At 43.2% G+C, this 27,434-nt stretch overlaps 1 protein-coding gene and 1 pseudogene across 8 annotated transcripts in view; both read right to left on the bottom strand.

Annotated features, from left to right (window-relative positions):
* Nucleotides 1-27,434, bottom strand: part of PLEKHM3 (pleckstrin homology domain containing M3) — a 194,567-nt gene that overhangs the window by 116,532 nt on the left and 50,601 nt on the right. For all 8 annotated transcript variants that reach the window (XM_060106882.1, XM_060106880.1, XM_060106881.1 and 5 more), the window contains one exon: nucleotides 1,924-2,069. In XM_060106882.1, coding sequence (XP_059962865.1) covers nucleotides 1,924-2,069 — 146 coding nt within the window. The remainder of the gene's footprint in view (nucleotides 1-1,923; nucleotides 2,070-27,434) is intronic.
* LOC132495275 (F-box only protein 7-like) lies at nucleotides 5,349-6,592 on the bottom strand (annotated as a pseudogene).

Raw genomic sequence — 27,434 nt, 5'->3', positions numbered from 1 at the left:
AACTCTTTTAGGTAAATACATGAAGTGTAGTAAGAACAAATGCTTATTTGCACACATTATGTGCGCGAGGTACTTTGTTCGCATGCGTGAGCCCATCTAACCATGGGTAACCTTATGAGTTATTATTGTCCTCATTGTACAGATGAGGAGACTGAAACAAAGAGAGACTAAACAACTTGCCCAGACTAGACAGCTAGTAAATGACAAAGCTAAAATTTGAACCCAGGTAGTCTGGGTTCATTTTACAGATTACGAAATGGAGACTCACAGAAGTTCAAGTCATTTGCCCTAACCAATCAAGCACCTAATTAGAGGTGGAGGGAGGATTTGAACAAAGGCCTGGTGAACAACAAGCTCCTGCTGTTAACCCCTGCAATAAGTGCAATTCTAGAAACCCACGCATGTGTGATGGTGGCACAGGGAGAACCAGCAAAGCACAAATGGGGAAGGTGGGGAGCATCAGAGCTTCCACCAAGGAGGACATGCCTTTCTCAGCTCTGGAACAAACAGCAGGGATTTGTTGGGTAAAAACATCTGGAGCACATGTGGAAGGACGATCTCTAAATAAGAGAAAAGGCTCTTCTTCTTCCCAACACAGGACCGGAAGCAGTAAGGATAGGTACAAATGTAGACAGAGTTGTAGGTATTCGTATTCAAATCTCATAGCTTCAATTTTCTCCTTGAAGTAGGAGGCAAGGTCATATGCTGAGAAGGCCTGGGATGAAGCATCTTGAAGACAGTGAAGATGTGGATGATTATTGGGTAGAACAAGAGACAGAGCTGCCCAGGGACGTAGAAAAGGATCCAAGACAACTGGCCACTCACAACTGTCGTGTTCATTTTAGACTTCAAAGATTACAGGTAGAGGTGACAGCTACAGGTTCCTTCCGTGCCTACCTTGCTCCCGAGTGATTTACAGTTACAATGAAAGGAAGTCTAAGACATCTATCAGCAAGGAGGTATAAAAACCATCATACAGCCTGTTTTTGTACGAAGCACCTTGCATGGAAGGTTCGTTCAAGGCAGACGTGATGATATTCTGGCAGAAGGATCAGGAAAGCTTCTAGTCCAATGAGATAACAGAATTCTCTATTGGGTGGTAGGACCCAGGACTGGAAAAAAATCCTAAGCCTAGAGTACAACTCCAGTGGGGGTTAGATTCTTTGACTTGCCAAAGTCTATTACCTCGTTTATGCAAGGGTGGAAATGCTGTGCAATGGAGCTAACTGGTTCACGCGTCTTGAGGACTACTAGGTTGAAAACTACAGTTGAGATAAATGCTATCAGGCAGTTAAATCCATTAAATCCACAGATCTCACTTTCAGTAGCAAAACCAGAGCTGGAGATAAATGTAGGAATCATCAGCATATGAGCCCTGGTAGTTAAAACCATAGAAGGGAGGGAAATAACACAACGGCTTCCCTGGTGGTGCAGTGGCTAAGAATCTGCCTGCCAATGCAGGGGACATGGGTTCAATCCCTGGTCTGGGAAGATCCCACATGCCGCGGAGCAACTAAGTCTGTGCGCCACAACTACCGAGCCTGCGCTCTAGAGCCCACAAGCCACAACTACTGAGCCCATGTGCCACAACTACTGAAACCCGTGCACCTACAGCCCATGCTCTGCAATAAGAGAAGCCACTGCAGTGAGAAGCCTGCGCACCTGCAACGAAGAGTAGCCCCCGCTTGCTGCAACTAGAGAAAGCCACACGTAGCAATGAAGACCCAATGCAGCCAAAAATAAATTAATTAAAAAAAAAAAAAAAGAAAGTATAGAGTGGGAAAAGAGCATGAAGTTGTAGCTTTTATGAGACTACTTAATCAGGTCTGCCTCAAATTCTTATCTCATTATCTTCAGAATCCACATGACAACATGTAAATACCCAAATCGCTATTATGAAGTGAACCCAGTTTCGGTACCTACCTTATATTTTGAAGTATCCCAGTTGTGGACTATGCGGGCCGGGATGAGAAAACTGTCATCCACGTGGCAGCTGCTGCAGTAATACCACCCGCTGTAATTGCACACCTTGGCTTTCCCATTGGAAAGGCCTATGGATCGCTGGCATCCTGTTCAGGGCAAAAGAAAGAGTCGGTGATTGTTGTACTTCTAACACCACAGAACAAAGTTACACAATCCTCAAGTGAAACAAAAGTCTATGATAGGAAAGAAATTGCAGAGAATACGTGTACAGACACGTCCCCTCTTTCCTAGCCTGGCAGCTCCCACCCCTTCGCCTCCTCAGGGATTGCTGACATTGGTACTGTTTCTGGTCTCTTCTGATTCCACCTCTTCTGCGTGCAGCGGCCAGAGACCAGTCTCTCTATAACCAACCCCCTTTCATCTCCTGGCTTCCTCCTCAGAAACCCTACTGCACCAGGCAATTGGCTGGGGGCTACTCATACAGGTTCTTACTTAACCCATGCAGCATCTCTATGAGGAAGATATTATGAGCTCTGTTTTACAGATGAATAAACTAAGGTTTTAGCTGGGTTAAGCATTTTGTCTTGAGGTCACCCAGCCAGTAAGAGATGGCGTTTGGGTTTGACTCTAAGCTTGTCTGATTTTAAAATGATCCTAAAACCTGACGTGTAGGCTTCCTTGGCTGACAAAAATCAATGAAAGGGGGCTTCCCTGGTGGCGCAGTGGTTGAGAGTCCACCTGCCAATGCAGGGGACACGGGTTCGTGCCCCGGTCCGGGAAGATCCCACATGCTGCGGAGCGGCTGGGCCCGTGAGCCATGGCCGCTGAGCCTGCGCGTCCGGAGCCTGTGCTCCGCAACGAGAGAGGCCAGCGTACCGCAAAAAAAAAAATCAATGAAAGGAATGTGTCCTTTGATTGGTCCCCATCTCTCCTTTCCAACCACCTACTCCTACAACTCTCCAAAGGGAACAGAACCTCTTTGCTACAGTTAGAGGACTCTCCTCACTGTTCCCCAAATAAACAGTGTGCTTACTCTACCCTCCATATCTTGGCACAATTTATTTCTCCTTTCATGACGCCCTCTTCTCTGATCTCTGCTTTGCCAAATCCTGCCCATCACTGATGGCCTGCAAGTGATTGATTGCCAAGGCCCTTTTCATGTTCCAGGAAGTCCATGATTCTGTCAGGACTGTCCTGGTACTGTCAGGGGACCTGTTAATAATCATGGCCCTGCCAAAAACAAGCCATTATTTTCCTTTAGCTAGGAGGAACTACATTCTACTGACAACAGAAATTCTGTCATAATCAACCCAAACGACAACATTCAGAACAGATAATCAGGATTAAACAAACAACATCATTTTTCTGACATTTCTCATCCACTGCTTTCATTTTAGAAATCCTCCCTCGTGGCCCATTTCATGGTTGGGTACCAAGACCTGTATTGATCAAAGAAATCTCGCATTAAGCCTATTTTGTAATATGGGTACAAAATAGATAACTCTTAATAATCATAGTAATAATAATGTAACCGGTGCTGCAGCCCACTTCCATTAGAAGGAGCTCAAACATGTTTATTTAACAAACTGCCAGCCTAAGAAGATACTTATGCCCATGAATCCATGAATGAAAGCATCATAAAATTCCTAGAGCTTTCACTTCCATCACAAATAAAATGTTATCAGGCATCCAGCAGTTTCACAGGGTACCCTCCAGAAAGAGAATTAGATCCTATTGTTTTCAGACACTAGAGGTATTGAAAGACGGACGGGGAGTAAATATATCGGAATTACGCTTCCAGAGCTTAATACCCTTTCTTCCTGGGATAGCTATTTCTTTACTGTTGAGTAGCAACAAAACCCTAACAAGCTCCTGTTTCTCAGATTGGCTGAGGATTGAGATACGTGTGAAGGATAAGGAAGAACCAAACCCACCTGCTGTTTCTGTGGGGCGTGGGAGGTGCTGTCACGATCTCTAGGCTATGAACACTGGAACGCCATGTACTGCGCCCACTGACCGCGCTGCTTATGCGGCATGTAGCGTGTGCGCCCCCTTAAACACTGCGCTTTCTGACGTGCTTGTACAACCCTGACCACACGACAAACTGCTCATATGTATTTTTTATCCTTAGCACTTACTGTAGCGCTTTACATATGAGAGACCAGCAATAAATGTTTATGTTGAAGAGACGATAAACTGAATATTATCTGGCACATAAACACCCTCAGGCATATAAAGAGATTTTAACTTCCAAGAGCTATTCTGGAATTGATCCTCCTAACCTGGTCACCTGCCTCTTGAAAACAGCCTACTTTGGTGAATATCCCTGTGCAAATATGTTGCCCCTTCTAAGAATTACACATTAGACACGTTCATAGATGGACTGTGAAACAGAGTTGAGTAGAACTTGACACATTTTAGACACTGCGACACTGTTTCCAAAATTTAGTGGACAATGAAACTGACTTAACACTGAAGTGACGATGAATAGAATTCAGTCTTCCCTAATGATTCAGAAAATGAGCGTGACCTTATAGAAATTCAGGATCATCATTATAGCTGAAACTCTCACCATAAAACACTGCAAAAATTAATTTAAGTGATTTTAGTTTTCTGCTTTTTTGCATTTTGGATATAATAAACAGTAAGCATTTGCTGAATGTTTACATATGCTTTAGTAGGTCCTACTGGGTTTATTATTCTGTAACTTTTAATGACTTTTTTATAATCTCCTAGATGCAGCATACATAGGCAATATTAAAATACACAAATGTACATTTTTTTTAACATCTTCATTGGAGTATAACTGCTTTACAATGGTGTGTTAGTTTCTGCTGTATAACAAAGTGAATCTGCTGTACATATACATATATCCCCATATCCCCTCCCTCTTGCATCTCCTCCCCCCATCCCTATCCCACCCCCACAAATGTGCATTTTAAGAAAGCATATAGCCTACAAATGTGTATATCAACCGGGCACACAGGCCCAAAGCCTAACATGGTGAGGGTCCAACTAAATAAGCTAAACATCCTTACTACTTTGCACAGGTCTCCAGGCTCATAAAAGAGAGAAAGGCTGAGAGAACATGGCTGGGGTTCATGCCCATTTTATTTTATTTTTTTTCACACAATTTTTTTTTTTTTTCTGGTGCAGAACGTTATCAATGTCTAACCTTCATTCTAGAGGGTAATTCAGAGAGGGGATGTCAGGAACCAACTATTCCCAAGGCCAACCCTGTCATGCAGTAACCTTTGGGCCATACCACCCCTGGAGCTTTAAATATACCTACCAAAAGGCTTCTGTGAGTGCATTTCTCACCACCACAATCAGAAAACACTAGAGATAGCACCCCAACAAGATGACGTCTATAGTTTTAAAAAAAGCAAAACCAAAACAAGCTCCGGAGTGAGATTACAAACCAGTCACATGAACGGTAGCCAGTTGTCAGCTGGCCGACCCCTGCTAGGTCTTAAGGGAAATGTGTCATTGGGGCCACCTTGCCCTGGCAAGATGGGGTTAGGTCCTGGAAGGGGGCCGATTGGGTCAAAACGTGGCCTGAGTGGAGGGAACTGTCTGGGTGTCTCCCCAGGCTCAGGGATGAGTGAATTCATTGGATCCCCAACATAAGGAAGGGTTAGTCTTTCATCATATTCACCACCAATAATTCCTGGAGGAAGGAGAGAACTGGGAGGAAAAGGCCTGGGGTGCAAGGGGTTGGGGTAGAATGGAATGGGGTGGGGTGACGATGGCAGGAACATCACATGCCGCTCTCTCTGAGCTTCTTTTTTGTTTGTGCCTCTTCTCGTACAGTTCTTTCCAATCTGTGTCTCGACCTCTGACAGTACCATCTCGAAAATCCCGCAGATATAAACACCTCCACAGAAGTTGGTCATTTGAAGCAATATAGAGGTCATGACAAACTGCAGACAAAGACAGGACAGAACGAACAACCCAAAGTTGGAAGATCTGCAGTTTCAGCTCCAATGGGAGGACTACCAACCCAGATACATCTGTTAGCTTCAGTGCTTGTCAGGTAAAAGCCAGAAGAGGATACACCAGCTGGTCCTTGAAGAGGCGAGAGAGCTTCTGAAGATCTTTGTATGTCTTGGCTACATTTTCCCCTGATTCCTCTTTGCAAATAAAAGATTCTGGCAGCAGCTGCAGTCTTTTCACACTTCTCACCTCACTGTTGATTTTTAGTGTAGCATTTATGACGATGAGGTTTCCCAAAGGCACACAGGTGACAGCAGCAGAGCCACCCTCGCAGACAGGATGTGTGTACTGCAGCTCATACCCGCCCCCTGACCTCCAGTTCTCCAGCATGGACACAGCTTTGGCTTCAGTCCCCTGAGGTATGTAACCCGACTCCCACACGAGGAGATGTATGGATACTATCAGGGCATCCCTGGGGTTAGAACAGTCAGCTGACTGATACAGGGTCTCTGATGAATGTGGCACTCGCCCTTCCACCGATTTGCTGCAGAGCATTGGTTCTGAGGGATAGAAACCTGTGCCCTCTTCCATAACCACAGCATCTGGAATTTACTTCAGCTTCAAAATTTTGACTAGGCCCTGACCCACGGCCATCATTCCAGACATCAGATTGGGCTGCCTGTCCTTGGAATGAATCACGCAGTTGTTCATCCTGCATGCTGGACTGACTGGAGCTGGCGGCCAAAGAGGGTTGGTCATTATTCTGGAGCAAGGAATGCTCTGAATCTGTGGATGAAGGTAAGTTAGGTGCTGCAAAGGCATCTTCAAGAATCAAACATATCAAGTCCCCAGAAACAATCCCATATGAAGCCAAGGTCTCTTCATCTCCATTGAGGGCATCCTTGTTGTTCAATGTAATTGCAAACCGGGTATCAGAACCTGGAGGGGATGGGAGCCCCCGAGACGCCGGGCCATGACCTCCGGGAGCCAGGAAGCCACAAGCTGCAGCCTCAGCGCCCACTTGCCGCCCAGCCTACGCGTCACAGTCCAGGAGTGCGGGCCCCACGACGCCCCGCTCGCCGCCCGGCCTCTTATGCCCATTTTAGTTGAGACAGAAGCAGCAGCACATAAACTCATACGTCTAGTCCTTGGTGTCTTTACCTTTATAACTTATTTAGGACCATGCTCTCCTACTCTTGATGCTGAAATCGCCCTACGAAACTGAATAAAAGGAAAACCTCATCCAAAACGGAGGCAGGAAGCCCTGAAAGGGGAGGTCGCAGGCACATTCCACTTGTGGCAGCTTTCTTTACATAGCCTAGCACGAAGAAGGAAGATTTTCTCCTTGCCCAGCAACAACCCAGCCAATGAGAAGCCGCCACAACCCTGAATACTCACAGTCCTCCAATGAACTTTCCTTCAGAACAGCTCCTTCCAACTTCCCCTTTTCCTCTGTAATAGAACTGCTCCTCTCCTTTGTTCTCCGGACCTGCCTGTGGTTCACAGCAGTTTGCATGTCCCGAATTGCAATTCTTCTCCTATTCCCAAATAAACTTGATTTTGCTCACTAAACCTTTTTTTTTTGTTTTAAAGCTTGATAGCTCCTAATGACCCAGAAGGTTTCAGCCTATCCCTATTCTTAGGAGTGTTTTGGATACATGGTGTATAGACAATCACAAGCCTAGAGTCAGGAAGCTTGCTCTTTCCTAAGGAACATGGTGAGCCTGACCCATCAAACTCCCTAGTCCTGTTTTCCTCACCTCAAAATAAAGGAGTTAGCCTAAATCAGTGGTTTGCCAAACTCAGTGAGCATCAGAATTTTCTGGAGATGTTTGTGAAAAATGTAGTCCTCCCCCACCTCCAACCTGGGCCCAGAGATTTTGATTCTGTAAACCTGGGGTAGGGCCCAGGAACCTGCATTTCTACCCATCCAACCACGACCAGGGACTGTGGTGGGTATAAGCTGAGGATTGTTCCCTGATTTCTAGGTGACTCCAAAGGTCCCTCCAAGCTCTAAAATTCTCATTCTATTTAAGTAAAGTGCAGCAGGTGGGCAGACTGCTTAGTGAAAAGTTCATAATTGGTCACACAGTTTAATTTCTAGGCTTCCAAAATCAACATTTCAAGTTCTTAGTCAATTTTCAAAAATTTACTGTGTAGAAACAACAATTCGTTTTACCAGCATTTTTTTTCCAGAGCATTCACTGCCCCCGCTGAGAAGCATCTTATTTGACTTAGAAAGAATTAAAACTTTTAATCTCCAAATCCAATGTATTTGTCATTGAAAGAACATAGGATGGTCAGGAAAGAAGATTAGAGGCCAGTCAGTGGCCTGGTATAGATTCATTTTCTAAAAAACAACACATACCATTTATTTGAAGAAGGAGACACCCGTTCTTTCAATTAACTGCAAGATTTCTTTCTTTAATATCCTACTAGCAAATCATGGACTAAAACTGTCTGAAACAATTCCCCATAAAGATACACAACCTGGGATTTTACTTAATCATTGTGAGGTTTTCAACCAGAAGGGGAAAAATGTGTTTTCTTAATAATGACTGTTAGAAAAACACATTTTTTGGAGGAGGCCAAAGCTGGACTCTGACAAGCGACATTATGAGGAGAAAAATAGAGCTGCAAAGCAGAGACAAAAAATAATTAATTGAAATAACTAATTAGAACTTATTTACATATTATATTTTCATGTACTTTCAAACAGACTTTTCAACAATGTTTCTAAATTAAAAGGCATTTGTAGTAGGGAACACTCCACATGTAGGATCAAAGCAAAAACATACTTCTCGGTCTCTTTTTGAAACTTTTCAGAGAGTGTATTCAATTCATAAGAACAAAAAACTATCTCACAAGAGAGCCCAGTGGGCTTTTTTTTTTTTTTTTTTATTGCTTCCCACCCCACTTCAAATCTTTAATGAACACATGCTCTGAAGAGCTTAGCTTCCCTTCTGATACACTTTGGGAAACAAATGTCACCATTTAACCAAAATCCTATTTGCTGCTTGTACAGTCCATTTCCCAAGGGGTCTTTCACTATAGACACCCAAAAGAATCTGTTGCTGGGGGTTGAAGCAGAAACGTTGGCATAATTCTCGACAAGGGTACAGTCTTTCTTCCAACAAGGGTACCTAGTTAGCTCAGTTGGCTGCAATGAGATGTTACTGAAACTGAGGTCTTGAGGAGAAGCCAACCACCTCTCTCTACTTCCTGGCTCCCAACTACAGCTCTCCTTCCCCCGGCCAGTAGGTGGAAAATTCATGGGCACAACAGAAAAGTAACAAGAGCTGTGTCTGCGTCCAGGTGATTCTCTCTCACTAGGGAAAGAATGCACCCAATGCTTTCTAAGTGTGGCCAGCCACGCTACCTCCTCCACCTCATTTGGTAAGGGAAATCCAGGACTTTGTATTTGGAAGGAAGAAATGATCTAAGAAGAGAACAGGGGCAAATAGAGAGAAGAGAAGGTGCCTTTATAAAAGAGAGGAAAGAAGAGAAAGAGAGTGAGAGGACAAATTTTCATTTGCTCTGTTAAAATAGACAAAATAAAACTGGCAAGTTTTGATCCCTCTTCTACTGTGCACGCCGGGTAAGGAGCAACGGCCATGGGAGGAGGGGAAGGGGACAGTCCTGTCCCTGCCTCTACCCACCCCACCCAGTGTTCTGGTGGGAGACAGTGAGCTGTAGGAAGCGCTGGGCAAATGTTGACTGAAGGCCTGGAGCCTGATCATGTGCCCCAGGGATCAGATGTTCCAAGATGAAGGAAAATGGAAATGGGGATTTCAATGACTTCTTGTTTTACAAGAATTAGGTGGGGAGCTTCCCTGGTGGCGCAGTGGTTGAGAGTCCGCCTGCCGATGCAGGGGACACGGGTTCGTGCCCCGGTCTGTGAGGATTCCACATGCCGCGGAGTGGCCGGGCCCGTGACCCATGGCTGCTGAGCCTGCGCGTCCGGAGCCTGTGCTCCGCAACTGGAGAGGCCACAACAGTGAGAGGCCCGTGTACCGCAAAGAAAAAAAAGAACTAGGGGGGAAGTCATAAAGAACTTAGCTTTCCTAGCTTACAGTCCTAGCTTACCATTGGCTCATTAAGTAAATGTTGAATAAGTAATTTTTAAAATAAGGTGTCGCATTGGGTATACAGCAGAAAATTCTGTTTAATGAGCCTAAGATTAGCACAAAGCTGGGCACGGTGTTTAAACAAAGGATTGTTGGACACAGGGCAGAAGCGATTTTTGCAAGGTAGCTTTGGTATCCACTAAGGGAAGTTGAAACAAAGCAAACCTGGGCCCCAGACTTGCATCCTCCTCTATAGGAGGGGAAGGAGCTGGCAGGTGAGACTGATGACACGTGTGTTCACAAGTTAACACAGGTGGAACCGAGGCTACATAATTCTACATAATTGTAACAGGAAGAGGGCAAGGGTGAGGGACACTGAGAAACACCTACTTAGAAATAAGTGATCCAAAACTTTCTCCTGTCTCAAGCATCCAAGTTACTCTACATCTTTGGGACCAGGTGGTGACCCATAAAGTAGGAGACATCTACTTAGTCATAAAATCAGTTAAGACATGAAGTATTTGACATTTTAATTTTTTAAAAATTATTTTTGGCTGCGTTGGGTCTTTGTTGCTGTGCACAGGCTTTCTCTAGTTGCGGCGAGCGGGGGCTACTCTTCGTTGCAGTGCTTGAGCTTCTCATTGTGGTGGCTTCTCGTTGCGAAGCACAGGCTCTAGGCATGCGGGCTTCAGTAGTTGCGGCAAGCGGGCTCAGTAGTTGTGACTCATGCGCTGTAGAGCACAGGCTCAGTAGTTGTGGCGCACGGGCTTAGCTGCTCTGCGGCACGTGGGATCTTCCCGGACCAGGGATGGAACCCATGTCCCCTGCATTGGCAGGCGGATTCTTAACCACTGTGCCACCAGGGAAGTCCAAGACATTAAGTATTTGGATTGGAGAATCGACACATGAAAACAAATGCCTCTGAGTATGCGTTTTGTCTGTTATAAGGAAAATAGTATCCACAAGCATCTCAAATGGAACTAAAGGAAGAGAACAGGAAATCAAGAAAAATCAATTGTGTTCTACCTCTAATTGCTCATGTGATTAGTATGGCACACTGCTGGGAGTCCCTTTGGTATATGGTCTCAACTTTGGAAAGCAATACTTCAAAATTATTTTCTCCATAACGTTTTAAGTCCTCTGGTAGGGAATTCTCTTCCCAGGGGATGAAAACTTCAAGTTTGGGAGGGAATACACACACTCAAATACAATCCTAAAATGTACTGACTGGTTACTTCCAAAGCTATACTGAAATTCATTTCTGTTCATCAGAAAAGAATTTTCTTCTGGTGGGCTTCATTTTACGTTTGTCTATAAATGACTTTCATGGCAGTGAGAGATTGTAAAGAGAAACTGTCACTCATTGTTGATCAAAAGTTTGACTCAAAAAGTTGGGCTACACAGTCAGATGGCTGACACATTAAAAAGTATAAGTAACACTCGGAAGGAAACTGTTCCTACTGTGGCTGATACACGTTTAGGATAATTTAACGTGGCACTTGTAGAATGGACTGTAGCTGTTGCTAGGACAGCTATGTCCTTAAGAACATAAGTAAATAACTCCTCTGAAGTTATGAATGTACCTAATTAAGGAATTTTCCTTTCATTACAGCAAGATGGCAAATGTTAGGCTTGTAAAGTATGAGCACTGCGCCTGGACACAGTGATTATTCAGTGGCACATTATATCTAGAGAGAGAGAGACAGAGGCAACTGAGACCAACAGACATCAATTGTCCAAGACAGAGGTCATCTACAAGTATGATCACGTGTTGCTTGACTATACTTGCAGGACTACGGCAACCAAAGAAAGATCTTTAAAAAAACCTAATCTGAACACTAATTGGTTTAAAATTTTAAAGTATTCTACAAGCTGTTAGTTGAGGTGTTTTTTTCCCCCACAATGAATATTTAAACTGCTAAGTCAGTTTGAATATGCATGTTGTATTAACAGAGCTAGAGGTGCTATGGTTAAGTAAGAAATGAAGAGAAAAATCATGTCAGGCAATCACTGCTGACTGAAAATACAGGCAGCACACTGGTGGTCTCACGGATGTCTCGTTTTGACAATGTTTGGATGGAACAGACGCAGGGACACCCCTTCTTCCTGTCTCTGACCACTCTCCAACCTCCTTTCTAGTCGCGACCCCTGGGACCCTCGCCATCCTCTGTCTCCAGGACCGGCCGACACCGTTTTTTGTGGTTAGCTCCTTACTGCCAACCAGATTCGTCAGAATTATTCCAGCGAGGTAGAGGCCGCTGTCAACTGACTGGTCAGCCGTCTGCGGGCCTCCTGCACCCACCTCTCTTTGGGCGTCTAGTTCCACTGTGACGCTGTGGCTCTGGAGGTGTGAGCCACTTCTGTGAATTGGCTCAGGGAAGCACGAGGGCACTGAGCGTCTCTTCAAGATGCAAAATTAGTGTGGCGGCTGCACCCTCCTCCAGAACATGCAGAAGCCCTCCCAAGAGGAGTGGAGTGAAACCCTGGAGAAGACCCTGAACTAGGCCCTGTGGGATCTACGGGCCCTGGGTTCTGCTTGCACCGACTTCCATCACTATGACATCCGGAGAGCCACTTCCTAGATGAGGAGGTGAAACTCATCAAGGAGATGCACTGCACATGACTTAACCTCTGCAGGCGGGACTGGGTGAGCATCTCTTAGAAGGCTCGCCCTCCAACAGGACTAGGAGCCTCCGGAGCCCAGTGGACTTTGAAGGACCCTTCTGCATGCCCCTGGTGTCAGGACTTCTGCCCCCTGCAGCCACTAGGCAGTTTTTTTAACCACCCTGGGGCCCTCTCCCGAGCTGTGGGCCAAATGGAAACAATAATGCTTCTGCAGCAAAAGAAAAAAAAAAAAGAAACTAAAGACTTTCTGCTCTTGCTAAACTCTATAATGTTTATTTGTTTAATTTCATGGAATGTTGTTATTAAGATTATAAATCGTATGAAATAAATGAATAAATACCAAGTAGACTCCAACTCAAGTTGAGAAGTGTCAAGATTTATTGGTCTTTCAGGTAAACAATGATTGAGAACCTAGAGTCAATATTTAGTCAAAATTTATCTTGAAAGGCAATAAATCTTGATTTTTGGTAAGGCAAGTAAGTAAATATGTGCACTGTTTGAGAGATTCTGACTGCTTTTCTATCTACTAAATAGCTACAGTGAGTTATAATGATCTGTGACATGGATTTTCATTTCCAAAGAAATGTTTTGAATTGTTGAGTTACTTTTAATTTTTCTTATGATAAGATGCTTCAATACCAGTATTTAGAGTAGTGTAAGATAAGTTTAATAAGAAATGTTATAAATTCCATATGTAGTATATTTAAATCAGTCTAAATTTAGTATTTTTTTCATACTTGTTTTCCTCTTAGAGTTTCTCATAAACTTCTATGCCTGTCTGTTCTTTTCCTAAGGACTTTCAAGAAAATGGTAAGAAATTTAAAATGGAAATAATACATAAATAGGCAAATGGATAAACAAATACTAACATAGTGCTTACTATATGCCAGGTTCTGTTATAAGCACTTTATACACACACACACACACACACACACACACACATTCATTTAATTCTCTTATCATTCTGTGAGGTAGGTATTATCCCCATTTTACAGATGAAGAAACTGAGACAGAGGGTGATACAGTAATTCTGTCCATGGTTGTACATCTAGTGAAAAAGGCAGGACCTAGATGAAACACCCAATACGGCACTTTATGAGGAACAACAATGAACTATATAGGTGAATTTCCATGTAGCTATCTCCATAAGGAAGATATCACATAAATTGTCTCCTTGTGGATGACAATATGACAAGCACAGAAAATATGAATCAGTTATACAAAAGAACACAATTTAGCTCATCAATGCATTCAGTCTTGGACCTCACAATCATTAGCATCTCCTCTGAATATGAAGGGTGAAGGGGGGCAAGAATACAAATCTGTAAGGTGGCAAGTAGAAGACAGTAAGAGATGAGCAAAGGAGGAAGCAATCACTCTAATTGTAGAGTTCGAGGAAGGCTGTGTAGACATAGGGGCATTTGAGCTGGGCCCTGAAGAAAAAAAGAGATTTTGGAAAAGGAAGGCTCAAGTCAGAAAAATGGAAGCTCATTTGGAAAACATTGACTATTCTAGTTGTCTGAAGCTCACCGTAACTAGAGGGGTGTCAGGAAAAGAGCTTGGAATGGTAAACTGAACATAAGACTCCCGAATGCTCAGGGCAGAAGTCCTTAATAATCGATACGGGATGAGTATTAACGAGTAAGATACAGGAACAGCTAGAGTTGTTAGAAGCAGAACAGCAATCTGCGCTTTGGAAAGATTAATTGGCAAGAAAACACTGGGAGGGGAGAGAACCAGTCGAAAAGTTACTGCCTTGGCCTGAGCTTGGGTAGGCAGTGGGCTTGGGAGCAGGTAGGGGGAAAAAGAAGGCGATACTGGGACATAAAGTGCAAATGATTTGGTAGGCGATTCATGGGGAGAGCATGGCAAGGGGATTGTCAAAGAGGCCCATGACATTTTGAGCCTGCGACCGTTATATGAGAAATCTATCAGTCAGAAGGGGTGGGTGGTTTAAATGAGAAAATGCTGTTTGAAGCATTAAATTAAAAAAAAAATAGTTCAAAAAATTTGAACTAGCAGATCAACTGATGCCTAAAACTAAGCCAGTTGAGAATAATTCCCCTTTATTGTACAAATCAATTTGAATCCAGTCTTCTGTTACTTGTGACTCAAAGTATCTGATATATTTATACTGAATGTTGGTTGGTGAGGGTTCTATTACTATAACCTAGTATTTTTACTTAAACCTACCCATTAAGAGGCTGAGGTCCCATTACAAACCATTAGGTGGTACGAAATAATCAACTTGCATTTCAGTAGAAGACACTTACTACTTTATAAAGAAGTGAGGAAGAGGAGACATAGTTGGTTGCCCTTGTTTCTTGATAGCACAGTGGTTCTCAACCAGGGGAGATGTTTTGTCCCAACAGGGGACATTTGTAATTTGGGACATTTTTGGTTGCCACAAAAGGGTGAGTGGGGGTAGCTACTGGCATCAAATGGATGGAGGCCAGGGATGTTGCTAAACATTCCTCAATGCACAGGACAGCCTCCCACAAGAAAGGATTATCTGGCCCCAAATGTCAATAGTGCCACTGTTGAGAAACCCTGCAACAGCACAAAGACAAGAGGGCAAGATTAAAGGTCCGTGTACTGACCCTATTTAGTCACTTTTCTCTGCAAGCAGTGGATATACCATCTATTATGAGGAGGAAAAGTCCTTTCACCAGCTCTGCTTTCTTATCTAGAGAAAATGATTCATGCTGCTAGGTTAGTTTAGACAAAAGAGGTGCCTCCAAAGACAGGCCTTGTCCACACTGCACCACCATCTACTAGACTACCTGCGAGTAACATCTGCTCCAAGCCTGGGGCTCTTCTCTTCATAAATTAATCCTTCTGGTAAAACACTTGCTACCAATAACTCTTACTTGAAAAACAATGGCAGAAACAGAAGGGGCCAAACTAAGCTGATTATTTTAGACATGCAGGCTGCCGGTGGTGGAATAATGCTCCTCTGTCACAGCTTACACACCACCCCCTTCAGTCCTATCTTAAACGTGGAAGTACCAGGATTCCCCATCTGGCACCCTTGCAATCCTAGACAGAAAAGGGAGGTCAACCTCACCACCCTCAACATTAACAAAGTGAATGTTGGGCTGAGCAACTTGGAACTTACATGTTGAAAGCTCTGGGGGAAGACATCTTCTTAAGTAAACTGTCTTACTGGAATGTTCCTCTGAACCATATTAGAGCCTGAGGCAAAAGGAAAAATCCATCATACTGATCCTACCTCTATTAAAGATTTTTTATTTGTTCATCATGGATTTTTTTTGGTATTAATTTTGATTTTTAAATAATATTACATTAAAATAATATTTATCTTGGTTACTGAGGGTTTAGTTTTGTTTGGGGTTTTTTTTTGGCATTCCCTTAAATTCTGTGCCCCAAACGAGTGCCTCACTCCCCTCACCCTAATCTCAGCCCTGCTCTGAACCCTTTTTCCTCACATAGGATCCATCGTGTGTCCCAATTATGTTCTTTCTACAGTGATTTCCCTTGGTATTTAACATTATATTAAACCACCACTAACTCTTTTCGTGATTCCCCAGTTGCATCTCTATTATGATTGCTTTGAAAGGTCAATAACCTCTTATTGGCTTGGAAGTTCAGATTATCTTTTTGATTTACTTGAAAAGCACCTGCTTTTCCTTTCTGTTCTGGAACTTAGGTTTCCTTTCAGTGTGTATATAGAAGGCTTCACGTACATCAGCCTCACCTGGCCTGTAGCTTCTGTCACACACACTATCCCACCAGGGTCCCCTCTGACTTCTCTTCCACGTTACTCTCCATTCTCAATGCTTGTTTGTCTCTCCTTATTTTGTGAGAGTCTCATCTCTTTGAACTTTACAGTATCTTTAAAACACAACCTTTCCTCTTCTTTGCTGAAACCTCCGAAGAAACCCTGACAGCATCTCTTAGAGTAATTTCTACTTGAGCTATTTTAGTAATGACAACAATTTGATAAAATTAAAGTCATGAGAGTGGATCCGAACAGTACTAGGAATGGCCTCAAAGGAAAAAAAAATCACTTTCATCAGCTTCCTTTAAGTCCGCGCTGAATTCCGGCATTTTCGCCCCACACCAAATCCTTTATGTTCTAGAAGATTTAGGCACTGCCTTGGTCTACTTTCTTTACCTACTCTTCCCCTTATGCCTCCTCTGGCCTGCTTTCCAAGCTTTCCTGTCTCTCTAAAAACACAGGTTTGCAACCACCACCAAGGCTGATCTTTTAGCCATATGTTTCATACTTGAAGAAGACAGGCTGCTTGTGTCAGGATATTTAGAGTTGGTAGGCAAGACACAAAGAAACACCTACAACTCAGAAGCAACCACAGACAGTACATAAATGAATGAGTGCTGCTGTGTGCCAATAAAACTTCTATTTATGGACACTGGGGCCTCCCTGGTGGCGCAAGTGGTTGAGAGTCCGCCTGCCGATGCAGGGGATACGGGTTCGTGCCCCGGTCTGGGAGGATCCCATATGCCGCGGAGCGGCTGGGCCCGTGAGCCATGGCCGCTGAGCCTGCGCGTCCGGAGCCTGCGCGTCCGGAGCCTGTGCTCCGCAACGGGGGAGGCCACAACAGTGAGAGGCCCGCATACCGCAAAAAAAAAAAAAAAAAAAAAACTTCTATTTATGGACACTGGAAAAAAAAAAAAATAAAGCACACGACACCTTCAAGTAGGAAACGTCTATTCCCTGGTCTTCATGTTGCCATTTGAGCGGAACTTCCTAGAGTAATATTCCCAGCTTCTTTCCCCATTGCTTATCCAGCGCTCCTCACAGATAAAAAAAATGAGGAATCTGACCAGGGAGTTTAGAAGAAGGAGCTTGGCACGTCAGCTGGCCTGCAGGGAGCAGTTTTTCTGTCTGCTATGGTGAGGGGACATGGTCTTAGGGGACTCCAGTTGTGACCACATGAATGTCTATCTAATTTAAGGGTCCATTATATAATATTACATGTGATCTATGAGCGATGCATGCGACATCTTGATCTCCATCCTCCTGACCCCTAGAAGCAGAATGGAGAAGCATGATTTATTAACCCTGTAAAGCCTCTATATGGATGACGGCTCAGACAGGCAGGATCCAATGATGGGAGTGGGAAGGAAAGAGGGAGGTAATCAGGAAACCAGAGCATGCCTGTTGGTGGGTGAAGATCATTAAGAAGAGGGTCATACAGGACAGCTGGGCTCAAGGGGTAGCCAGGAAATCCCCCACATTATTGGACACCTTTTACTTAGTTAAAATTCTTCATCCTAACAGCGGATGAGAAATATCATTTTCCTAAAGGTTTCCCATCCATTTTTAGGTCACAAGACCTCTCTTCATCCAAGAGAGAACCTCCCCCCGATGTTTTCTGGGGGTAAAATGCAGTGATATATAATATTTGGCACTTTGGGTGCAACTGGCATTTTGTAACATTTGAATTGTACATAGTCAAGACAGTTTAATCGTCCCTCAAGTTATAGTGTCAAAGATGCTGACCTGCAAGGCTATGAAAAGGCTAGCTTGAGGCTGTATAATAAATCAGTAGCAGGGCTGTAAACAGAAGACTAGGCTCTTGTGCTCCTAATTTATTACTTATCCTACTGAGTCTGGATGCTTCCCAGCCCCCAAATCATGTGTCTATTATTTTGTCTGGTCTCTAAAACTCTGGGGGTTGAGAAGAACATCTTTATTGGTAAAGGAAGAAAGAGACCAAGGCTTTCAAACTAAGTCTATCCTCTGTGTCAGAGGTATGGGCCTGGTGATTTAAGGGGGAAAGTGATTTTTAGCAAAGCTTTTGGTTCAGCCCCACATGATTTATTTACATTACTGAAAAAAATATGGACAAGACACAACCTTTGGTATACTAGTACAGACCTGGTTAGAATGATGATGACTATAGTTGATAATACTGTACTGTATACGTGAAAGTTGGTAAAAGAGTAGATGTTAAAAGTTCTCACCACCCAAAAAAAAAAAAGAAAAAAGAAAAAAGTAACTGTGAGGTGAGCTTTTTGTGGCAATCATTTCACAATATACACATATATCAGATCATCTCATTGTACACCTTAACATTACATAATGTTACTTGTGAATTATGTCTCAATAAAGCTGGATTTAAAAAAGAATGTGATTTTTCACTCTTTGGAAACTGATACAAGCCTACATGTCTTTGGTTTTGGAACCCTAGCTCCCATGTCTAGAAGTTGTGTACAGCATAAACTAGATTATTTTCAGTTAAAGGTAATACATAAAATTAATTTTGTTGATGATTTTTATTTATAGCCATTTAAAAAGCAAACACTCGGACTTCCCCAGTGGCACAGTGGTTGGGAATCCACCTGCCAATGCAGTGGGCCCGGGTTCGATCCCTGGTCCGGGAAGATCCCACATGCCACAGAGCAACTAAGCCCGTGCGCCACAACTACTGAGCCTGTGCTCTAGAGCCTGTGAGCCACAACTACTGAGCCCGTGTGCCACAACTACTGAAGCCCACGCACCTAGAGCCCATGCTCGACAACAAGAGAAGCCACCACCATAAGCCCGAGAGCCTCAATGAAGAGTAGCCCCCGCTCACCGCAACTAGACAAAGCCCACGCACAGCAACGAAGACCCAAAGCAGCCAAAAATAAATAAATTAAAAAAAATAAAAATAAATAAAAAGCAAACACTCTACTTTAAACCAAGATATGAGAGTGGTACCTGGCTGAGAGAGCAGGAATCACAAAGTCACTGGACGTGTCCATCACCCCACCACCCTGAGCTGGGGTTCTGGGAGGGCTGTAGCCAGGCTGGGCGGCCCAAGACCAGCCAGTTTCTTATCTGCTTCTGAAGTTGATCAGGTCCAGAGATCCAGGAAGATACCACCAGAAATCTCCCCTCCCCTGGCAGATGCAGTCAGTGCTGGAAGGCACCCACCAGTAGCTCACCAGAAATGAGGGAACAGGGTCAGCAGGCCATACCTTCCTCAGTCTCTGAGGGGCAACCACAATATCACATCCTCTTTTCATCCAAGTTCTGTTTTTGCTGTGGAAATGGCCCACTCAATATCCTGAGCTGTTGTATCATAAAAAATTATCTGGTCTTTCTTCCTAGTTCCTGGGAGGGAGCTTCTAAAACCCTTGGAATTTCCTCAGTGACACAGGTATCTTTATTATTCATGAGCCCCTTGGATCACAGTTGAGTTAATGCTAATGAAGTAAGTCCTGGTGGACCATGAAATTGCTTCAGGATCGGGGGTGGCCACCAGAATGATCAACCACAGGATTAGAGACCTGGGACTATGAGCCTGCCTGACCTCTGGGGGGAGGGAATGGGAGCTAGAGATTGATTTCAATTCCAAAGTCAATGATTCAATCAATCGTGCCTATATAATGAAACCCCAATAAAAACTCTGGACACTGAAGCTCTGTGGAACATCCTCGTTGATGAACACATTGGTGTGCTGAGGGGTAGATGCACCCTGATTCCATGGGGAGAGGGCACGGAAGTTCTGTGTTTGGAGCCCTCCCAGACCTTACCCTCTGAGTCTCTTCATTTGGCTGTTCCTTATTTGTATCCTTTCTAACAAAGCTGTAATAATACAGCCATTCCTTAGTATCCATGGGGTGTTGGTTCCAGGATCCCCCTGTGGATAACAAAATCCACAGATGTTCAAGTCCCTTATATAGGGTGTAGTATTCGCATATAACCTACACGCTGCCTCCCATATACTTTAAATCATCTCTAGATTACTTACAATCTCTAATACAATGTAAATGCTATGCAAATAGTTGCTGATGCCCAGCAAATTCAAGTTTTGCTTTCTGGAACTTTTCTGGAGGTATAAGATCAGCATGATAGCAGAGGGAACTAAAAAGGTCCTAAGTTAGTCTGAGAGGTTGGTTGGAGAGGGTTTCCTTGAGAAAGGAATATTTAAGTAGTGACCTGAAGAATGCGTTGGGGGTAGTGGTGAGGGTGGCAATATTCCAGGGAGAGGCAACTGCACATGGAGAGGCTCTGAGGCAGGTGGGAAGGAAGTGGTACATTTGAGGAACAGAGTGAAGTCAGTGTGGCTGGAACTCAGTGTGGGAGAGAGTGACAAGAGGGCAAGAGTTGAAGGTTAGGAGGTGGGCAGGGGCCAAATCATGGTGGGGGGGGGTCATTGTAAGAATGCTGGTCTTCATGTCAAAAGAAGTGGGAAGCCACTGAAAAATGGTAAAGAAAGGTCTACCAGGGTCAATCTGAATTTTAATAAGATCATACTCGCTGTAGTTAAGACAAGATTTATAAAAGGTTAGAATGGAAGCAGGAAGCCTGGTTAGGAGGCCACTGTAGTCATCTATGTGAACGATGACCAGGCGGGGAGCAAAGAAGGTGAGGGAGGTAAAAGCTGTTTTCAAAATTCATATACTAAATATGCTTATCAAGTATAAAATAAAAACATATCATTAGGATGTCTTAAAAAAAGAAGCCAAAGTGTGGGTCAAGGACTTGAGCTAATCACTTCCTTCATTTGTATACACCACTGGCTAGAACCCTAAGAGAACATCATTGTAGTTTCCAGAATATAATGAGGATATGGAACCCTAGAGCTTATCAGCAGGTTGATACTAAATGGTTAAAATGTTGAATATATGTAGAAGAAACAGTTAAAAGAAATGAGCTTATATAACCTAGAGAAAACTGAAATATGACTTGATCCATTCACTAAGAACATTCTATGGGCTAGGCTAGTGGTTTCTCAAACTTTGTCTGTGTGCAAATCAACTGGAAAATTTGTGAAATCTCTAGGCCTGATCCTAGAGATACTGACTTCAACAGGTCTAGGGAAGAGTCCAACCAAGGCTCCCCACATCAAGCTCATGATTCACCACGCACATGGTGCTCCAAACACCAGTCTGAGAGGTGCTGGGGTCCTGCCCTTAAAAAAGTGAGACACAAGTCATAGGCCCATGGGTCCAAGACAGTGGAGGTGCGTGGAGTCAAGCAGGAGGAATGCTCAAATTTACCTGGGGAATTAGAGTGGGGTTTGGGAAGAGTGGTCAGGGAAGGCTTGGAAATAAGTCTTTAAGGGTATAAAGGATTTTTCACACCTACAAGTCTTCAACAAAGCACAATACAAAACTGTACCCGAACACTGGCTGTCACCCCTGATCTCAGGGCACAATGCTTTGCAGGCCTGCTCCACTTTTCATCTGAAACATGTAAAGGAGTTTCATGTTGTTTTTTATTAATATAATTTAATTAAAACATTTTCTATATTAGCATATTTCAAGGTATAAAGTCTTGTCTACAGTCATATTTTCTTCTGCTAAAATGAACTTTTAGTTTACCCCCATGCCTCAATTTCTGGGACTGTGTGTGGCCCATGTCTGTGGAATGAATGAATGAATGACTAGATGAAAATATTAACGCAAGAAATACGTTGGTATTAGGATATTACCAGATTTCCTTATCTAGAGGTGTATTTTTAAAATGGCAAGTTTTTCACTTAAGTATGCTTCTGCTTTTAGGCAGTATAATGGATTTTAGAAAACCTCTCCAGTAGCTCTTACTCTTAGGACTTCATGAAAAGCTTAGTTTTTCAAGGAACTTAGCTAGAAATTAAGAGAACTTACCCCAGTCTGTCCTAAAACCACACCAAGACCAATTTCCCTCCCAATGAAAGGTCAGTAAATAGAAACTTTTAACTCAACATAGAGTCCAATAGTATATTAACACTTACTTCAGAAGTTTAGCCGGAAATGAACACATGATGAGAACAATGTTAACCATAAAGGAAGCTACAAAAAGGGACAAGAACTTTCCAGACCAAAGTATAGCAACAAAGACTAGGAGAAATGAACAGCTTTAAAAAAAAAAAAAAAAAAAAAAGAGATAGCACAGCTATGGCCTATGAAGTTCAGGAAGGTCTATCAAAAGATCCCTATCTTCTGAAATTCAAAATGATTTTATTCTTCTGAAACATATCAAAGACCAACATGTGACTTCTATGATGAGAATACCAGGAATAAATCAAAAAAGCAAATTTATATCCTATAAAATCAAACGGCCTACTTATATAAAGTGATCAAATCTCTCTGAATTTTAGGATGTGAAATAGTTCAAAACCCAAATTATATAACATTCTTCTTCTTCCATAGTCATGGTACTATTTCAGTGTATATTCACATTCTTCATATACATTTATTTTTATTTAAAATGAATTTCCTGGATCTAGAAACTGAGACTGCAAAAAAAGTAATTTATCCAATGACAAACACCAGAGTCAATAAAAAAAAAATTCCCATCTCCTGTCCTCTTAGTCAAGTGATATTTCTATTGTTTCAAATTCTCTTACCCACAGGCAAAAGGTATTACTTATTAAATGAGGTTTAAATAGAGGATCACATTAATCTAATTTCCCCTAATCTTCTATAGACATTCAAAGAATGAGAAATAAAAAAGGGACCATACAGAGCAAAACCATCCCCTCTAAAATATCCCAGACAGATGGAAGTGTTGGAAGGAAACTCAAAGACCTTCGTGTGCTATAGTTACTTATTTAATTGGCTTCCAATTTTCAAGCTCTGTGAGGACACATAGTGGGATTATCTTGTTCACTAAACATCAAGCATAGTGCTTAGAACATAGTAGAACTTCAATAAATATTTGCATAAGGGCTGAATTAATAAATCTCTTCATCCTGCAGAGAAGAACACGTAGCTCAGACAAGTTAGGTGACTGGCCTTGAGGTTCTTCCGGTCTCATTGGCCAGGGCTCTTGCCACTCTACTCATTTTCACCCATGGCTATCAAACCCTCTTCAGTAAGGGAAATTCCATTCTACTCTGGGCATTTCTGTTACTTTGATCTAGTGGAATTACACAAAGTAAGCCTATTTTCTCTTCTAAATGGCAGCCTTCAAATAATGTGAAGATGACTTGTGTCCTCCCTATTCCAGGTTACATTTGTGTGGCATGGTTTTTAGTCCTTTCACTATCCTATCAGGTGTCAATAGATGTGGTTGTTTGTTCTTCCAGAGCAGCATCCATAACTGAAATCTCCAGGTGTGGTCTGGCCACAGTGAGGATGTGTTCTCTTCTTTCTGGACCTGCTTTGTGAATGCATTTGGTGTAGCCACAACAGCACAAATGCTGGTTTCCCCATGGCTTCATTTGCATGCCCACATGAGCATGAGACCAGAAGAACCTACCTTCTATATTTGCCTTAAATTTTCTGAATATAAGTATAGTCATATCTATTAATCCCTACTAAATTTCACCTTGTTTGGTCCATTCCTCTAGCTTGTTTCAGAATCTCGATTCTCTCATTCAACATATTAGCTGTCCAACCTAGTTTTTTTTGGGGGGGGCGGGGGGGTTCACGGGCCTCTCACTATTGTGGCCTCTCCCATTGCGGAGCACAGGCTCCGGACGCGCAGGCTCAGCAGCCATGGCTCACGGGCCCAGCCGCTCTGTGGCATGTGGGATCCTCCCAGACCGGTGCACGAACCCGTGTCCCCTGTATCGGCAGGTGGACTCTCAACCACTGCGCCACCAGGGAAGCCCTCCAACCTAGTTTTGAGATAGCTTCAAATTTTATAAGTATGCCTATGATATCTTTATCCAGGTAATTATTGTCCTATGTGGGCAAATAATAAAAATAGTTAATCCTTATAGAGCACTTCCCGTGTGCCAGGCCCTGTTCCAAGCCCTTTTAACCCATTTCATTCTTACTACAAACTTCTGGGGTAGATGTGATTATTTTCTCACATCTGAGATTTTTAAATGGAGGTACAGAGAGGTTTAGTAATTTACCCAGAGTCACAGAGTTAGTGAGTAGCAGATCGAGAAACTTAGCCAGTCTGATTCCAGTCCTCGCTCTTAATTACTAAAGTATGCTGCTTCTCATTGTTATCATGTACCTTTACTGACAACATTCTAGGCTGAAAGGAATCCATTAGTCAATAATCCTTGGGTAAAGCTGCCAATCATTCACCATTCACCATTCACAAAATGACATAACTAAAATCTCTGATAACCCAAGTTTCTCTGTCTTGAGGGTTTTGTCAAATGCTTTTCTGAACACTAAGCATGGATCTGACTGAACTGCCTAGTAATCCCTCATTTTTCCTTTGTGCATTCTCAACCAGACTCTAAAGTCCTGGGGGTCCAGGCCACACCTATGCTTGTCTTATATCTCCCATCGCACCTACTACCTAATGAGCACATGACAGAAATTCAAGTTTTATCTGTGACAGATGGTACTAAAAGCTGAGGCGATGTTCCCCTGAGATTAATTCTGCAGGAAGTAGGAGGATAAAGTTTAAAATGCGGGAGTGAGGAGAGACACCCTTTAGCACTTGAGCTTTCAAGTTCTCTACAACAGGGATTCTCTGATGTGAACTCATACATGGATGTCTGGGTCTCCAAACCAGTGGCCATGATGCTTGACCCCTTTGTCTCTCAGTCCCATCCAGCCCCCCATACCCTTTTTGGGGGGTAGTTATTCTAGATGTCTTTGAAGAGCACAGCCTGCACCTCACTCCCACTTAGATACCCTGAGGTGCCCGGTAGAGCATGTGTGTGGTGTACATGAAGGGTTTAATAAATGCTTGTTGACATAAACCCTCCACTAAAACTCCACTTAAGGATTTTACTGTCAGCAACCCCTCCGTGGTCATAGTCAAGGTTGGGGAAATAAAACTTAGCCCTCCAGCATGCACAAAAAACTAACTAACTAACTAACTAGAGATTACTTCTCTGGGAGATAACAATCAAATACACTCAAAAACAAAATAACTTAGGGCCTCCCTGGTGGCGCAGTGGTTGAGAGTCCGCCTGCCGATGCAGGGGATACGGGTTCGTGCCCCGGTCAAGGAGGATCCCATATGCCGCGGAGCGGCTGGGCCCGTGAGCCGTGGCCGCTGAGCCTGCGCATCCGGAGCCTGTGCTCCGCAACGGGAGAGGCCACAGCAGTGAGAGGCCCGCATACCGCAAAAAAAACAAAAAAAACAAAACAAAAAAAACCAAAATAACTTAGACAATACAAAGTGAGAAGGTAACAATGCACTAAACAATTCTCATTTATCCAAGCTGTTTCTATGTTTTGAGGGGCATAGCTGAGTCTTCCTTAATTGTTTTTTTTTTTTTTTTTTTTTTGCTGTACGCGGGCCTCTCACCGTTGCAGCCTCTCCCGTCGCGGAGCACAGGCTCCGGACGCACAGGCTCAGCGGCCATGGCTAACGGGCCCAGCCGCTCCACGGCATGTGGGATCCTCCCGGATGGGGGCATGAACCCGCGTCCCCTGCATCGGCAGGTGGACGCTCAACCACTGTGCCACCAGGGAAGCCCTTTAATTGTTTTTTTTCTCCTCCAATTGGCTACCTGCCTATTCCTTAAGTCAAATAAATCTTCACTGTATTACTATCCCTAATAAGTGGGACACAAACTTGAAAATAGTAGTAAAGATAGGAATTGAAGATATCGAAAGTCAATGTCTTTTTATTTCTGTCTCTCATTTCCTTAGGAGATCTGGCACTTTGGCTACTAGAGGATACCCTAATTTTTCACACGGGAATCAAAACAGATTTTTGGCTATGCTAGAATTTGCTTTTTCAGGAGCATAAGTTATATAACTTTCCTTCTTGGCACTTGAAAACCTACAGACCTTTCTTTACCTAGACTCACATGCATAATTAGTTCCCAAATTCAATTTCTCTTTTTCTTAAGAATTGTCATTCTACATGATTTACTCTGAGGCCAATAAGTAACTAACTATGCCCAACTCAGAAATATTGCTTACTTTCAGACTGGCAGCTATTTAATGAATAATTAACCACTCCATACTTTCTATCAGGGATGCTTATATTATCAGGGTAAAGGTATCCTTTATGTCTAAACGATGTCATAAAACAGGCCTTTGCCAGAAAGACGCCCTCATTTATCACATGAAATGCCATGTGGTATTAACAAGGTCGATACTGTTTGTTTAATATATTTTGCTTTCATAGGGGCTTGAAATGATTTGTTTTTGCAGCTGTAACAGAGTTAAATTAGGGATTTAGCTTCAGCTTAGCTAGTTGGGCATATATAACCAGGGGCTATTAATTATCTGCCTAGACGCCTTTGGTCATCTTCCCACAATTTACAGCAATCTTGGGGTGCTGAGTTACACCACAAGCAGCCAGGTTCTATCCTAAAATAATCAATCTTGGCTTCTCAGGAACTGAGGGGAGATTAAATAATTCAAATTTTTATTTCTTATTCCACAACACCTCCAAAACACACACACATGTAAATGTTATTAGTGCACAGCGTCTTCGTTGAAAGACTAGCTTCAGACATCCGTTCCCACAAATGAGAAACTAAAAAAACAAAAACAAGAACACTTTTCTGACCTTAAAGAACCAATAATCAGCCCCCTTCCCCTTTTCTCTCTTCTCACACAGCTGTTCTGCCTTAAATGGACCAGGGGGAGAGGAGGAAATTTGCTCCAAAGATAAATTTGTCAAAAGCCTGCACTTCGATCCTCATTCCTCACTACCTGCTTGTGAATGTCTGCTGGGAGCAACTGCTGAAAAGCTTGGGGTGGAGGGGTGGCGGCAAGCAAGGGGAGAGAAGAAGGGGAGAGAAGGGGCGGGGCAAAGAAAAACTGGAGTGCAATGCAAGCAAAAAGGAAATCTCACACACACACACACACACTCACACTCAGACACACACACTCACACTCACACACACACACACACACACTCACTCACTCACTCAGACACACAAAGAGAGGGAAAAAAGGCTCCCCCACCTCAGGTCCTAACAACGTACTTCTTTATCAGAGGTTCATTGTCTATCAATTAGCCAAGGCAGCAGGGGTCTGTGAGGTGGGGGGCACCCGTGGAAACAATGGGCAGTCCTGTTGTATTACTATTTAATCACT

Source organism: Mesoplodon densirostris, chromosome 8 (assembly GCF_025265405.1).
Source record: "Mesoplodon densirostris isolate mMesDen1 chromosome 8, mMesDen1 primary haplotype, whole genome shotgun sequence".
Lineage (NCBI taxonomy): Eukaryota > Metazoa > Chordata > Mammalia > Artiodactyla > Ziphiidae > Mesoplodon > Mesoplodon densirostris.
Note: the sequence above shows the minus strand (reverse complement) of the source record. Positions and strands in the feature narration are given on the sequence as shown.